The sequence below is a fragment of the Podarcis raffonei genome, chromosome 15 (assembly GCF_027172205.1).
Source record: "Podarcis raffonei isolate rPodRaf1 chromosome 15, rPodRaf1.pri, whole genome shotgun sequence".
Classification (NCBI taxonomy): domain Eukaryota; kingdom Metazoa; phylum Chordata; class Lepidosauria; order Squamata; family Lacertidae; genus Podarcis; species Podarcis raffonei.
In genome coordinates this window covers 17,727,831-17,744,273 of record NC_070616.1, presented here as the reverse complement: position 1 = coordinate 17,744,273, position 16,443 = coordinate 17,727,831, and the positions used below count along the sequence as shown (strand labels likewise).

Here is a 16,443-nt window from a genome sequence, read left to right as displayed (position 1 = left end):
AAGAAACAAAACGTCGCGCATGCGCGCCTCCTCCTCCTCCTCCTCCAGAAGGGCGAAAGCGCGCAGCCGCACTCGTCGTCGTCTTCTTCGCATGCGCGGCGGCGGTACGGCGCGCCTCGTGTTCCCTGTTTGTGTCTCCAGCGGCTGGAATGATTGAGAGCCGACTGATTGATTGACGGCAGGGGGCTATTTCTGGGTCAGCGTGTCAGGTTGCAGCATATATGATCTATTTGGCTATTTTATTTCGAGCATTTCTTTTAGGGCATGTATAATTCTTAGTGCATTTATTATTTTAATTTTTGTTTTAAACAGTTGTTTTTAGTGTTTTAACTGATAAATTTATTATTTTGTTGTAAACCGCTTTGAGGTTTCTGTTTTTACAGTCAATTTTATGATTGTAAAATTTTATACGCTTATGAATATATATACACACACAGTGCTTTTTTCCTGAGGTACGCAGCGTATGCATACCCCTAAACATTTTGTGAATCTTTGTACTTTTGTTCATTTACTATATTTTTCCTGATTTGAACTATAAAATGGTGATTTTCTTGAGTCAAAATGAGAGTACCCCTAAACATTTTTTTGGGGGGGAAGCACTATATATACACACTGCTCTTCAGCCAAAAAGGCTCCCAGAGTGGCTGACATCAATTAGAACAAAATGGTCCTGGGGGGTGGAATCAAACTCAGATGCTAGTTCTTCAACAGTTCTAAAAATGACTAGCTTGCATAGTTCAGAGGCAGGAGGTGCCTGTTGGAATGAGCCTTGCTTCCCATCTCCCCCACTGCAGTAGGCTGGTGGGATGGCTGCTGCCAGGTGACAGTTGAAGGAAAGGAGGCCTCATGGAGCTGGCCAGCCAGTCCTATGATGGGAAGTCTGATGAACACCTTGCAGAGGGGTTTAGTCAAGTGCTGCTGGTCTTAACAGCAAAAGCAGCTTGTAGCACCTTGAAGTCGGGCTCCAGTCTAAAAGCTGATGGCTGTGCTATGTAATGAATTTGTTAACATGCTACAAGGCTCTTTGGAGCTTGATGGAGCTTCCTTCTACATATTTAGAAGTAAGGCTCATTTCTCTATCTGGGTAGCTGATATTCAGCAGTAGAATGGTTCTGAAAATGGAGGTTCCAAACAGGTGTAACTCTGAAGATGTATTTAGTATGTTTTGCTTTCTGGAGGGTGGGATGAGGGAACAGAAGTTGTAGTTTTATTTTTATGTGTATTCTAGCCTTGTAAGCAGCATTGTGTTGTTAAGAGTATGTGGTATAGTGGTTAGAGTGCTGGACTAGGACCTGAAGGAAAGGTTGGATATGAATGTAATAAAATTAAGTCCCACAGAGTTCAGTGTAGACCCATTGAAATTAATGAAACTAACTAAGCCCATTAACTCCAGTTTTTTTTAAAAAAGGTAAAGGACCCCTGAACGGTTAAGTCCAGTCAAAGGCGACTATGGGGTTGCGGCACTCATCTCGCTTTCAGGCTGAGGGAGCTGATGTTTGTCCACAGACAGCTTTCCGGGTCATGTAGCCAGCATGACTAAACCGTTTCTGAAGCAATGGAACACCATGATGGAAACCAGAGCACACGGAAACACCGCTTACCTTCCCGCTGCAGCGGTGCCTATTTATCTACTTGCACTGATGTGCTTTCGAACTGCTAGGCTGGCAGGAGCTGGGACAGAGCAACAGGAGCTTACCGCATTGCAGGGATTCAAACCAATGACCTTCTGATCGGCGAGCCCAAGGGGCTCAGTGGTTTAGACCACAGCGCCACCCGCGTCCCTAGAAAACTTTTGCCGTGACTCGGATTCGAACTGATGTGGAGAGCCGTGATCGTATAGTGGTTAGTACTCTGCGTTGTAACTTCAGTAGATCAACTGAGTGGAACAAACAACTCTATATATATTTGCATCAAGTAAAATGGTGGAGGGGCTCCTGACTGTTTCCTCCCCAACACACAATTTATTATTTGTATAGCCCTATCAGGAAATTACAATGCATACAAATAAACAGGAGCCAAGGCTGATTTTTCTTTTCTGGCACGGCTCTTGCGCTTTTTGACAACTGCAGAGCACTGAGAAAAGCAGCAGTTAAGGCTTGTCACATCCCTGATTGTTTATACTGAAACAAGTTTTGCCTGCTGATTCTGCTGATTTATGCGGCTGTGCCAATAAAGGCACAGGGATCCTCCTATTAAATTCTACTCTGAAATACACAGGTTCAAACACAGCTCTGAAACTACTAGACTGCTTTAACACATTTCCCATGCATAAAATGGTAGCTGTTCTAATTCCTGTCATGAGGGAATGTATGCATGAGCAAAATAAGCGAAAAGACCGTGCGGACGGATCCTCTGTTTACTTAGAAGTAAGTCCTACTGAGTTCAGCTGGGGCTTACTTCCAAAAATCAAGTGCAGGACTCCAGTCTCATGAAGAGTGAGCATCGATGCCTGCAGTGCATGGGGCATCCCCAAACTATAACCCCCAGATTCCCAGGTATATCACAAAGAGATGAGGATTTAAAAAATCACACTGTTAACCCAGGGCAGATGAAGTTCGTTATTATAACCATATTGCAGCAGGCGTGACTGGTGAGAGTGTGGGTTATGCTAGCCCTGCAAAGTAACACTAGCAACAAATCAGTATAGTTTATATGTAAAGGGGCGGGGATTTCTTTTTACACCTGGGAAGGTAGTGCAAGAATATTAGCATGCTACATCAGTCACTGAGTGTACAACGAACATAACACTACTAAACAAGACTAGACCAGCACATTGTAGTAACTTGTGCTAGGTTCTTCTTTCATTAAATGTTGTGATTTTACTGCCCAGCTTTTAGCAGTTTTAAATAAGAAAAGGACTTTGGGTTGTATCTAACAAAGTTGGTCCCTGTTTGTACAAGAATTTCCACTCGTGCAATGGATCCCCCACCTCTCCTCTGTTTGCCCCTTGCAGATCTGATTCACATATCTGTTCATAACATATCTGTTACATTGGTCACCACCATCCTTGTTACTTGGTGGCCTAGTGGTGTAGGCGAGAAGACAAAGAGCAAGAAGCTTCTGCCCTGCGGTAATGTAACATTGTTCTGCTTTTAGCAACAACTTTGAAGAGCCTTGCGTTCCCTTTCTGTTTAGGATTTATAATTTTGTACGTTTGTGAGCTCTAGTGAACGCATTCTGCTTTGCCAAATCACAGAGCACCTACTTGATTGATGTGGCGATTGCTGTACATCTTTCCAGGGTGGCTAACTCGAACTAATAAAGGTAGCCATGTGGGGTTTTTTAAGACAACAATATTGTGTTTCATGGAATCAAGGTGTGGAGCATTTGCCATTTATTGAGGAAGGCATCTCCCTCCTTCCCTGCTCCTGTCTGCATTATATGTATGTCCATTTCACTGGAATTAATTGGATTTTCTTCCAGGTAATAGGTTTATGACTAAGGTGCCAGGCTGATTTTGTGATGCCTGAGATGGCCCGAACAACTTCTGTTCCTATTTAAACGACTTAACACTTCAAAACGAAAGGATGAAGGTGCTCCATATACAATTCATCACAGCACCAGAGGGTTGAAGAGGCCTGGAATAAAAGCAGTGTATTACCAGCGGCACTCCAGGGTAGTATATATCTCCCAACAGTAGTAAAAAGAAATCTGTAGCTTCTAATATTGCTGTTGAAATGATACCTCCCAACTGGTTTCAAAAGCAGACAGACTCCTGAATGGGGCCAGCACGCAAATAAAGTGCCTTAAAGAAACTGCTTCTCCTTTATCTGGTCCCAAACTTTATCCTTGTCTCACCTGGAATGCCTCTTGTAGCAATAAGCTGCAGTGAAATGAAGGGGGGGCGACCCACAAGATCAGAACAGCTCTCTTGCACAACCCCATGAATCTCAATAATATGCCTTTCACAAGGGATGTTCCCATTGGATGCCCCAGGCGTATTCAGTCAGGCAGCTATTGTTGTTTTTAATGTCTTTTGTTGCTGCCCTGAAATAGCGGTTTGCTGTCTTCGTGTTCATTTTATGAAACAGCTCAGTTATTTGCAGTTTTTATACAGGGTGGGAGATGAATGAATGAAATATTTCAGGCAGCAGAAATACAATATCTCCCAGCTACTCTGAACTGAAGGTTGGGGATTTATCATCCAATACTGTGAAGTAAAGGGGTCCCTCCAACAGTAACTGTATAAAAGGAACAAAGTTCAAAGCAGTTCTTTTAATAAAATGCACATAGGTTTCAAACCCCAGCCCTGATAGTAACGTATACAATGAAAGCTGCTGGACACATTAAAACATCACTGAGCCTTTTTATTCTTGTTTACTAGGGGAAAGGAATCTTCCCCCTCGTACAGAAGGAACACAGTCAACAAGGTGAAGGTTGAAACTCAGTGTTACCTTAAATGCTCCTGTGATTTGAATAGGTTTGAGACTTTGGAGGGCTCCAAGATAGCTTCCTTCATACTCTCCAGAACTGAGTACCAGGACAGTGCAGACGGCATGTAAACAGTTCACAAGGTTCCAAAAATAAAATTTTAAAAAAAGAAAAGAAAAATAACTTAACTGCTTCTGCACAGCTTCACAGTTTCACTGTCCCAACTGTCCCAAATGCTGTGGGAAACAATGGTCAGTAATTGCTCCTTTCCTTTCAGGCAATTTTCCTATTTATTTCTCTCCCCCCCCCCGCCCCTTCCTATGCTGGTATATTCATTTCGTCCATGGCTACTTAAGAAATTAAGCCAAAAGAAATGTAATTAGCTACTGAGACAGACTGCTTTTTAAAATTGCAGGTATAAAACACATATATGAGACATATTCTGCCAGCAGTTACGTGTTCAGCAAACCTTTCATTGTTGTGTAGGCTTCAACAAATGAAAAATAAGGGTACCCCTGGAATAAATTAAAAAAGGGGGGGGGGGTCCAGAAGAATCTTAGTTTCCATTTTGTTTTACACCATTCTTTGTTCAAGAGCTCCGGGAATTGCTGGCATCCTAACAGGGCTGTGAGCAGCTTTAGGTATCATTTAGACCTGAAATTCTGCGAATTCAGCATGAGACGAGGAACTTCAAGTTATACAAACAAACTTGTTAAAACATCTCTTAGTGCCTCAAATATTCAGGATTATGAATCTAAAAAGTCAGCAGATTCCGCTGGATCTCCTCCTTTCTCTGCCACAAAGGAGAATTCACGGCTTTTCCGTGTGCACATCACTGCTTCCATTGCCATTGGTTGTGGTGGTTATGATGTATTGCGTCGTTTGCTGCTGATTCGCCGTTTGTGATTCCAGGGAGTCAGAATGTGTCGATGGCTGAGACAGACCCACTTCTATGCTACTCGAAAGTGAGAGGTTTGGCTTTACATCCATGTCAGATTGACCTTCAGCTAATACGTAATGTGTCTACAGGAAAAAAAACCAACATAGATTATCCTGTTTTTAATATTTTTTCTCTCATATCCTCAATAACTTATTTTTGCCTCAACTTTGGTTGTTGTATGTTATGAATACACAAAAAATATAGGTTAAGTCAATAAAAGTAGGAACTGTTAAATAACCTGGTGTTTGCTGCACCCTGTGGCACACAGGTGATTTATTATTTAGAGCAGGTCTTCGAGCTGGGTTAGTTATTCCTTAAATGTTCCTTGATACAGTAATCCCTCATCTTACGTGCATCCAACTTGCCTGATTTCAACCATAAGTAGCTGAAGGTGGGCTGGCTGAAACTGCACAAGTCCCAAGCAAGGCGGAGAGCCGAAAAGCTTGTTTCGCACCAGGTCCACTAGGGGCTACCTGGTGTGAAAATGGTTTTTAAGTGCTCCACCTTGCTTGCTGGGCAAGGCCCACTCAGCACAATGACTGTGAAGGCTCTGGGACGCTCTCACAAGTTAATGTGAGCATCCCTAGCCTTCCAGGGGCAGTGTGCTGAGAGGGCCTTGCCCGCAAACAAACCCAAGAGCTAAAAAGCACACCTGGTGCTAAAAGAACTGTTAAGTTCTTGACCTTGTTTGCTGGGCAAGGTCTGCTTGGTGCGCCAGCTCTGGGAGTGCCGGGGATGTTTTAACTATACGCCATTTTCACAAACACATAAACCTTTGAACCAAGATGAGGGATTAGCATATATAAAGGGACGAATTAATATTTCTAAAATAGCAGATTTCTAAAATAACTGACTCATTCTGCTAAGCATATATGTGATCTGACTTTGCCAGAATAAGATGCAATTTTACTCTTAGGCACTCTCAGTCCCCACATCCATAATATGGGATTAATCCTGGAACATTTAGAAAAAGCCCTGTGCAATAGCTTCCAGTTATTATTACCAAGAATTTTGAATGTTTCTTTGACCACCCATAATAATGCTGCTTAGGATGTATGCAACATATTTCAAATGTTCAAAGTGCTTTCCTTATATTTCCTCAGTCATCTTACCTGGGCGACTGTTTTCACTTGCCCTGTGTTCACTGTAGTGACAGGAGTTCCTACGGCTGCCTCTGCAATCACATACTGGCCCTGTGGGAGGGTCATCATCTGAATATCAGAGGCTAGAGGGAAAAATGCAGAAGATAAAGAAATAGAGTTAAGATGTAGTCCTAACCCCACTGAATTTAGCCCCAGGCCTGCTCCCATATAAGGAGGGCAGGACTCTCACTTAAACACCATCAATACAAAAAAACATTCAGAAGGTCAAAGTAAGCCTTGTGGGTTTACCTGAAGCTCGCTGAAGTCTACATTTCAGCCTGTGGCTTTTAAATATAAATATATTGAGAATATCAAGTCTGAAAACACATGGCCCTAGCATCTGTATGCTACAAGTACATTTAAAAAACAAAAGGTGCCTTCTGAGATCTCTGTAAACTCTTTTTGTGACTTGTCAGAGCTAAACCTGGGACCGCCTAGCTTAACCCCTCCAGCCCTAATTGTGATTTTTTTACAATTTATGGATGAAATTGAAGTATCATTGGCCTTCTAATAAAGGAAGCAAGGAAAATGTGCCTCCCCACCCTCTCTTGTAGTGGTGTATTAACATAAGCATCTTGTGATGCTTACAAAATTTTATCAGCTGCGTGATGCTATGAACATTGTTTTCAGTTTACACAACACCCTACTCAAAGCAATGCAATTAGAACAAGAAGTTGGCCTGCTTGTATAAGACGTCAGAAAATGTATGGCTTGTAGCTCAACCTGGAAAATAAAAGACTTGGATATGTAATACAAAGAAGCCTTACAGCTGTTGTTCTTCTTGAAGGGGCTTCTCAACCATTATTTATTAAATCACAGCTTGGAAACTGCGAATGAGGTGCAGGCGCTTTTCCAACACCTCTGAGAGCAAGCGGTAGCAGAGTCTTTTTGCATACTTACGATAGCTGCGGAATGAGTTCCATGAACTGGGAAGATATGCTTGCTGGACCGAAGAACCTTGCTGTGATTGGAGAGTTTGGCTTTGTGACGAGCTGGTTGCCTGCATCTGGGAAGGGCTGAGCTCCTGCTGAGATGGTTGGGATGAAGGACTTAAGGGCTGACTTCCCACCTGGAGTAACAGAAGTGTCAGTTGCAGCATAGATCTTCAGGATCTCAATACTGTATTAGTTACACTACCTCCACTTGAAAGGTCCTGTCACTGATCTTTTCAATCAGTGAAAAGCAACAACACAAGGCAAGACAAAAGTTATGAATATCGCACTTTTCACCTACAGCAAGTTACAGCAACAACTTTCCCATAAGCGGTGACTAAATCTACTTTCACAACTGAACTACGAACACCACCTGTTGTTTCAGTGCTTTTGCCTTGGAACTAATAAACACAATTTAGGCCAATACATGCATACCTCATATTGTGCTTTGCTTTACCACACTTCACAGGTGCTGTCCCTTACAAGGGCGCAGGTGTAGCTGTAGGCAGCCTGGCCCCCTGCTACCACCACTGCCCCTCTTCTGGCCATAAGAATAGAGCTCGCTAGGGCTGGAGATGGGTTTTTCCGCTCCCACCTCTGCAGCCAGGGGGTGCTGGCTTAATAGACTACAGTATAGTGTGCCTTTTATATGAACTGGGAAGCAAAAATTTAAAAAGGGTGGCTCGCTTTATTGCAATACTTGCTTTATTGCGGTGGTCTGGAACTGAGCCTGCAATATCTCCGAGGTATGCCTTTACACAGTTCTAATTTATAAACACTGGTTTGGGGTGTAAAGCAAAACAAAAAACCCTCAGCCAAAGCAGAATTTAAGAGCTTTTCATTGTTTTCTCACAAAAAGGGTGATAAAAAGCAACTACAGCCTGTCCTAAAGGTAAAGGTACCCCTGACCATTAGGTCCAGTCGTGGCCGGCTCTGGGGTTGCGGCGCTCATCTCGCTTTATTGGCCGAGGGAGGCAGCGTACAGCTTCCGGGTCATGTGGCCAGCATGACTAAGCCGCTCCTGGCGAAGCAGAGCAGCGCACGGAAATGCCGTTTACCTTCCCGCCAGAGCGGTACCTATTTATCTACTTGTACTTTGACGTGCTTTCAAACTGCTAGGTTGGCAGGAGCAAAGACTGAGCAACAGGAGCTCACCCCATCGCAGGGATTCGAACTGCCGACCTTCTGATCGGCAAGTCCTAGGCTCTTTGGTTTAACCCACAGTGCCACCCACGTCCCTACACAGCCTGTCCTACTTACCAATAATTGCAACAGATTTAGCAAAAAGGGAGAGTGTCTGTATGTACACACTGAACGCATTAACACAGCATGGCTTCAGCCTGGAGGATAGGACCAGCGCTGCTTTGCTTCAGTGAATGGAGCCCCTCTGAGCATTATTACATCCTCAAACCTCTATAACAGCTGCCCCCCCCCCCCATTTTCATCAGACAGACCGACGAAGGCAGAAGCTAAAATAAAGAATTTTAACATTTCTGTTTTGTTAGTCACTGTAAGAAATAATGTATATATGGCTGACCTGTGAAGATGCTGGGGCTGTTGGGCTTGATTCTGTGACCTGGATATGCTGCACTTGGATGGCATGCTGGGCGTATGTCTGAGTGTCCTGCAACTGCCCGACGTCCACTGTGGAATGTTGAGACTGGTGGGGTGAGGTAGCCTGGGAGGAAAGAAACATAAAAGCACAACTCCGTCCTGTAAATGTTTGATGTCCTATTGTGTTCTAATTTGTTGGAAGCCGCCCAGAGTGGCTGGGGTAACCCAGCCAGATGAGTGGCATCATTGTCATCATCATATATGATGGGACTATGGCTGCATTTAGTTCAGAATTGTTACTCCTTTTACTCCAGGGTCTGGATTCACATGTTATTGGGGCTGGGGCACAATTATAGCTTCCCTGTAGCTTTATCCCACACTGGTCTGGTAATGTAAGAACACAGAAACTATTTGAAAGATGCAGGAGTGAACAATACAGTGGTACCTCAGGTTAAGAACTTAATTCGTTCTGGAGGTCCGTTCTTAACCTGAGGTACCACTTTAGCTAATGGGGCCTCCCACTGCCGCCACCACGCAATTTATGTTCTCATCCTGAAGCAAAGTTCTTAACCCGAGGTACTATTGCTGGGTTAGCGGAGTCTGTAACCTGAAGCGTCTGTAACCTGAAGCGTATGCAACTCGAGGTACCACTGTACATTGAGGATTAGGGTTCCTTCTGCATAAGTCTATTGGCCCGCCATGGCAGGTAGCCGAAACGAATGAAATAAAAGCCTTCCAGATGGTAATATTTAGTCTTGTTTCCCAAAAGTAGTCAGCAAGATGGGAAGGAACTACAGCGTAATGGCAGAGCACACCCTTTGCCTGCAGAAGGGCTGAGGTCCAATCCCTGGCATCTCTGTTTAGAAGGGTGTAATACTGCATAGCAGGACTGGGAAACTTCTGCTTGAGACCTTGGAGAGTCGTTACCAATCAGAGCGGACAGTGCTGGGATAGATGGCCTGCTTCAGTATAACCCAGGCTGACAAGCCACTGAGTATCTCACAAACGGCCCCCAAGATTGTAGTGCCTGGGGCTGAAAATCCAAATGATGGCAAAAATAAACTAAATAACAATTTGCTGACCTTGAGAGTACTTCTGAAACCAGCCACCTAAGCAGGCCACATTGCCCTGCCTAATGCTAGGGCTGCCCTTACTGTCCTCTTGTGATTCTCATGTGCTTTCTCATTCATCTGTTATGGGAACAGTGTGCAATCTTGTCTTGAGGCAGCAGCAACCACACTGCTACCATAATGTAACTAATGTCAGGCCTAATGCCTTGGACATAGTGCCTCTAGAGGCTAACATGATACGAATATATCAAGTAATAATGAGCCATCACTGGTCTAGCAGGGCAGGGTTGCTGATTAATAAACAATTTTTAAAAAAATCAAACTCTCCACTTAAAGCTAAACAAGAAATTTACCACCAACAGGAGGTAATTATCTTGATTTGTTCATGTATCTGAAAATGCTTTTAACATTTTGATTAGGTGTAGAATCTTACACCAGGGAAACAGAAAACATTTCTAGAATATTACTTGCTAAACAAAGCCTAATTAATTTTAGCCATTTAATGAGAAATAACCACAAAGGAAATGCAAGACTGCAATAAGATGGACTCAATCAATGTTCAGATTGATTCAACAATAGCACTGTTTAGCCAGTTATCAGCGGCAACTAAAATTATAGTGCTGAAAATATTGTTTGCTCTGCATTTGTAAATCTATACATCTCATGCCTTTTGCAGCCTACCTGAAAGGCTGACAAGTAATTATAATTTATTTCATAGTTCACTCTCCCATTAACCATGCAAGGTGATTTCTCCCCTGCCTAATAGTCACTGAGTATTTTGTTTTTACATTGTCAATTCCATCCCTCCAAAGCAGAGGCCAAACTTTACCTCCTAACGTGCACTATGCCCAGTGCTCACTGCCACCATTAATCTAATCTGATCTGTCTCCCACCCTTTTACCAAGGAGCTTGTGCATGGCATTTTCCTTGCATTTAAAAAAAATCTTCACTAGAAGCCTGTTAGGCCGAGAGAGAGCGATAGGTTCAAGTACACTTGGGGAGTTTCATGACTGAGCAAATATTTGAATCCAGATCTCCCTGGCCCAAGTCCAATACGGTATCCATTACACCCAACTGGTGGGCAATTCATGCATCTTCCCCAACCCTCTGGTGGACCTTTCTTCCCTAGTTCATCTTCAGGTGATGGTCAGTTTTCTCAAGAGTGCCTCTGAGACAGAGGCACAGTAGAGGCGTCCATGACACTGAGAAAGACAAAAGCAAACCAGACAGAACACTCACCGGAGCCACTTGCACAACCTGTAGTATGTGTTGAGGCTGCTGCAAGCCGGGGATGTACTGGATTCGCTGGAAATCGCCCTGCGGAGTTCTGTAGTCGGTGGTCAGTGTCTGCGACAGTTCTGTCATGGCTTGGGTCAGTAAATCTGTTGTCTGAAGAAGGGGAAGATAGGCAGAGGGATAGGCAGGTGAACACTTGGCAACCTGGTAATTATTTCATTGCCCAGGACATAACTAACAGAAACCTATAACTGAATAGTTAAAAGAAAACCTTACACACAGCTTCCCTCTACCCCAATGGTGAGGCCTAGGCTATGCGGATGACAGTGTGCCACAATCAGAAGAGGTATGCTAGAAAAATGAGCCTACTCAGCAAACAATTCCAGGTGTCTTCTGCAAAAGACCCTAAGCCACATTCTGTAGGGCATGGGTGAGGAACCTCAGGCCTGTGGGTCAAATATGGCCTTCCAGGCCTTTGTCTAAATCAGTGGTTCCCAGCCTTTTTTGGCCATGCCCCACCTAAGCTTCTCTAAAATCCTGATGTCCTCCCTCCCCCCATGACATATAATTCTTATTATTCAAAAAGTGAATTCCTATTCATGTGGAGGAAGCCAAAAAGGCTATTAACTGTTAATAACTCATTCTTGAATTGCCCCCCTTAAAAATCAAATTGCCCCCCCTGTGGGGGGATGCCCCACGTTGGGAACCACAGATCTAAATCCTTTACACTTTACACTCTCCACAGGCTACCCCCTTACAGTCCCAGCTTCTCGCACTCTTAAGACATTTGCTTGTCTGGATGGAAAACAGAGAGGGGTGCGTGGGTAGAAACAAGCTTCCTGTACAAAGGTTAATTTTACATCTGTTGCTCTGCCTGCTTTCGCACCTGGTCCTGCCCTCCACTAGCAGGTGGCACTCAGAAGGCTGCCCAGAAGGGAATGCAAGTAAAGTTCCATCTGCAGGACAATGGTTTCCAAATTTCCTGCTCTCAAGGAACCACTTTTCACATTCATCTGATGTGGGAGAGCCTAATTCATACTTTGTGGGAGACTGGATTACTGTGTCACACTCCACTTCAGGCAGCCTTTAGAGTTCTCAGAAAACCCAACATGGGACTTGTGCACTCCCCTGCTCCCCCTTCTTCATGCATGAGAGGAGGCTGAAAGCGTCAACTTTCATTTTTGAAGTACCTATGGTTTCCCATTATGTCAGACTCAGGGAACTGTGGTTTGTTCTGACTGTGCTTAATTAAAGCAAACCAGGATGCCACACTGTGATATGATACCTTGGTTTGTTTTAACTAGTCACAAAGAACCATGGTTTGTCATTTGGTCGGAACTGGGCCATAATCTTCTGGAATTTCCCAATGGTTCTATGATAGCTCTACTTCTTTACATAATTTTGTTATGTACCTTCAAATACTTACCACAACTGTCTCCCCAGCAGTGCTGTCAGAAGTTAATACTGCAGGGGTAGCACTGATTACAGCTGTTGTCAACGGAACATGTATCGTGTTAGTTGGAATCTGGGCAAACTCAGGGTGTTTCTTGCGAATGTGTTGCACCATCTTGGTCTATGGAGAGGTGGAAAGTAGATAGGGACAGGATAGTTTGATGATGGTGATGATGAAGAATTAAATTCCTATACCACCTTCAAATCAGTACTGACCACTGAGTGGTCACTTTGCACAAGTGGCTTGGTTAGTAGCACGCCTTCCATTGTTTTTTATTTATGGGATTTATGGGATTTATAAACCCGCTCTTTGCCAGATGGTACCTGGGTGGCATACAACTGAAAATGATTAGCTATTCAGCACTGTGAATAAAAAGCTATGGCACTTAGGTACAAGGCCAGTCTCTATAATCTAGCCATTAAACCATTCCTGAAAAGGAACAATACGGTTGCACCGCAACCTACTAATTGCAGGTGCATCATTGCATAGAACAGCTATGTGTGTGACAACTGGTGATATCTACTCTTCCTTAGTGCCTGGATGCACGACTTGCTCTGGAAGGATGCAAATGGGATGGCCTTAAGAGGTAGCTATCTAAGGAGGGCACTTGTATAGCAAGCTAATGCCTAAAAAGGATCCTTAGTAGTAAAAGCACTAGTTAGTGAGGTGAGCATCACAATCGCCACGCAAAACCAAGGAAGTATCTGATCTGAGAGTCATGACTATCAGTCCCCTAGTCTAGTCTGCCATTTAATGAATGAGGTACATTTAGGCATCTCTGTTGCTTGATAACATGTGATACGAGAATAGACATATTGCATCTATACATTAAAACCTGTTATTGCTGAAAGTATCCACGAACAGGACACACATTTGAATGGAGTGATAGTCCCACAGTACCTTACTGCTGTACTGCTTGGAACAGTGAGGACAGCAAACTGGCGGCGTTGCTATTGTGCCCGTCAGCTGGGTGTGTGTGCTTAGCATGGGATCTGGCTCTCCTGGGCCTGCTGGACGTAGCTTTCGGATGCTCGGAGGGAGTTCAGCACCTGGATGGTTTTTCAGGATGTGGGCTTTGCGTTTGCTGGCGCTCTTGTAAACCTGTAAGATGAAGACTTGGACCATGAATAAATAGTGCTTTGCTGAAAGCAGGCATCTATCTCCAACCACACAATATGCAATCCTCTGTAATAAACATCCTCAGCAGCTGAGTGCCGTATCAGATGCATGGTTTTCTTATATGCATACAACTCACATATGCAGGCTTTGATTGTTAACTGTGTTACAGAGCTATAAAGCCCAGGGATGGAAAACCTGTGGAGGCTCTCTAGATGTTGCTGGACTACAACTCCCACCATTCCTGACCATTGGCCGTGCTGGCTGGGGCTGATGGGAGCTGAAGTCCAGCAACATCCAAGGGCCACAGGTGTCCCATCACTGAGCCTTTCGTCTGGCGTTCTGCATCACTATGCAAGATCACACATTTCTATGCCATATTAATGAATATAGAACAACTGCCACATCAGCATGAAAAAGTCAGTAAGCAAGCACTTGAAATCTAGTGTTCAAGCCCTGCTCAGGGAAGTTTTTAATATTGTATTGTGTTTTGATTTGTTGGACGCCACCCAGAATGGCTGGGGGAACCCAGTCAGATGGGCGGCATATAGATGATCATAATCATCAATCTACCCATTTACTATTCTTTCACCATCCAGATTCTAAATACAACAGTTAAATAACATATTTGATAAATCTCTAGTATGCACCGATGCAGACTTTAGTTCTAGGATCCTACACAATATTTACTGATACAAACTTTATGGAGTACCTTACAGAACAGAGCTTAGGTCCGTGACTGGTATTCTGAGCTTATTTGAATTCAGTTCAGTTTTAGGAAATACTATGCTAGGTAAATATTTTCTCCTTAGTTCTCTCAGTTTTCCTGATTGTGCTCCCCTGCCTGACACTAGGTCAATCTTTCTGATTAACATGGATTGACTTTGACAAACATAGGCATTCAGTGTGAAACTATAGCTCATTCAAATCGTACAAATTCCAAGTGGGAAAATGACTTGTTGCTTGTTAAGAGCGAGACCCTTTTATACCACCTAACAGCACAATACAACAAACCTCCCAATTTGTAAAGCACATTGGAACCTCTTCTATGGAAATGTGCTATTTAGATCCCTGGAAGTAGGCTGTGAGCTCAGACCCAAACTTCTCTTCTTCAAGTGCTTTCCATTTAATTTATTAGAGTGGCAGAAATATTTTTTGGTCCTCAACAGGAAAAGAAATGAATCAGAAAAGGGGGAAATTGCAAGATCTGTTACAGATTTATACATGGAGTATGATTCCATGCACGCACCAAGGGATAGATGGGTTCATTTCATACCTTATCACAGTACTGACAGAAATAATCTCTGTTGGGCTTGATGATGGGCAATGTTAGCTCTGGCACCTCCTCTATTTTCATGTCTGGATGTCTCTTTGATAAATGATTCACCTAGGATGAAAAAGCAGCAGAATAAAAAATATGTTACAGCAAACAGCTAAACAGCTGGCTCATGTGGCCGTGAGAAACAGGAACGCCTGTGCTTCAAGTCACTGAAATGTTGAGAACAAGTGTGGCCAGAGGGTCAGACTAGACCAAGGAGTCCCAGGTTCAAAACCCCACTCGGGTCATGAAGCTCCCTGTGTGACTTGGGCCAAGCACCTCCCAGCTTAATCTACTGTTATAAAGATAAAATGCGTGTGTGTAGAACAATGCACATCACTGTTAAGCTTTCTGGAGGCAAAGCAGAGCAACAATGACATGAATAAATACATTTGGCTCAGTGCTACAGACCTATTCAGAAGTGCTATATCAGTGTGTTTCCCAAACTTGGGTCTCCCAAACTGAAGACCCAAGTTTGGGAAATACTGTGCGAGATCTATCTGTTGTTTAAGATGGTTAGCATTCATTTGCAGATAATATCAGCAATGAAACCGAGCTATCAACCAGCCATTTAATAGACCTATTTCTATATTAGCAGGTTATGGAAAGGCAAACAAAATGGCACTAGAAGATGTGTGCTGTGGTGAATGATCATGTTTTATTTTTTGGAGTCTTAAATTGTAAAACTGGGAGTCCCTGGTTTAAATCTCACCTCCCTTGCAAGAAACCCTGAAGCCAAGCAGCCCTCTCTCATCTTCAGTCTCCCTCCTGACCTGATTTCCAAGGCTCTTGTAAAGATCATTGTGATTATGCATGTGAATCACTGTTAACTCCTTGGAAGGAACTGTATAAAAGCTAAGTGTTATTGTCACTAGTATGGGGACTGGAAAATGCTGAAAGCCTAGTCTGATTTACTTAAGTGCCTAAGAAAGATGTCGTGTGCTGCAGGGCCAACTCACACCACCAAACAGGAGCGTTGTGAATAGAACTTGAGTGAATCAGTATGCTTAGCACATGCCCAAGCAGCTGTGTGGTTTTTTTTCCAACATGTGCTCAGCTTGTAAATCATCCTGCACTGTGCCACTGCAAAGCGTCTGAAAGCAAGTGGGTGCTGGCACAGTAAGTCGTACGAGCTGAGCTGTCAGGTGGGTGCCTGCTGATGCAGCCATAGATCTGCTTCAGGCACCTACCAGAGCCACACAAGACAGATTCACACTGCTCCAGCTTGTCCACACAGGTGTAATGTAATGTCTACACGCTGCTCAGCCATATCAAATCCACTGAGTTAGGGAAACACAAGTTCCCTGGCAG

At 43.6% G+C, this 16,443-nt stretch overlaps 1 protein-coding gene and 1 long non-coding RNA gene across 5 annotated transcripts in view; one reads left to right on the top strand and one right to left on the bottom strand.

The window, feature by feature from the left end:
* Window positions 1-59: 59 nt before the first annotated feature.
* On the top strand, window positions 60-4,429 carry LOC128403171 (uncharacterized). Its single transcript, XR_008327885.1, has 3 exons — window positions 60-209; window positions 3,431-3,616; window positions 4,325-4,429. It is a non-coding gene; the product is annotated as an uncharacterized LOC128403171 (long non-coding RNA).
* Window positions 4,287-16,443, bottom strand: part of PRDM10 (PR/SET domain 10) — a 79,925-nt gene continuing 67,768 nt past the window's right edge. For all 4 annotated transcript variants that reach the window (XM_053367836.1, XM_053367834.1, XM_053367835.1 and 1 more), the window contains 8 exons: window positions 15,091-15,201; window positions 13,599-13,799; window positions 12,672-12,818; window positions 11,249-11,398; window positions 8,923-9,063; window positions 7,354-7,522; window positions 6,424-6,536; window positions 4,287-5,394 (listed from right to left, as the gene is read on the bottom strand). In XM_053367836.1, the coding sequence (XP_053223811.1) occupies window positions 5,182-5,394; window positions 6,424-6,536; window positions 7,354-7,522; window positions 8,923-9,063; window positions 11,249-11,398; window positions 12,672-12,818; window positions 13,599-13,799; window positions 15,091-15,201 (1,245 nt within the window). In that variant the 3' untranslated portion in view covers window positions 4,287-5,181. The remainder of the gene's footprint in view (window positions 5,395-6,423; window positions 6,537-7,353; window positions 7,523-8,922; window positions 9,064-11,248; window positions 11,399-12,671; window positions 12,819-13,598; window positions 13,800-15,090; window positions 15,202-16,443) is intronic.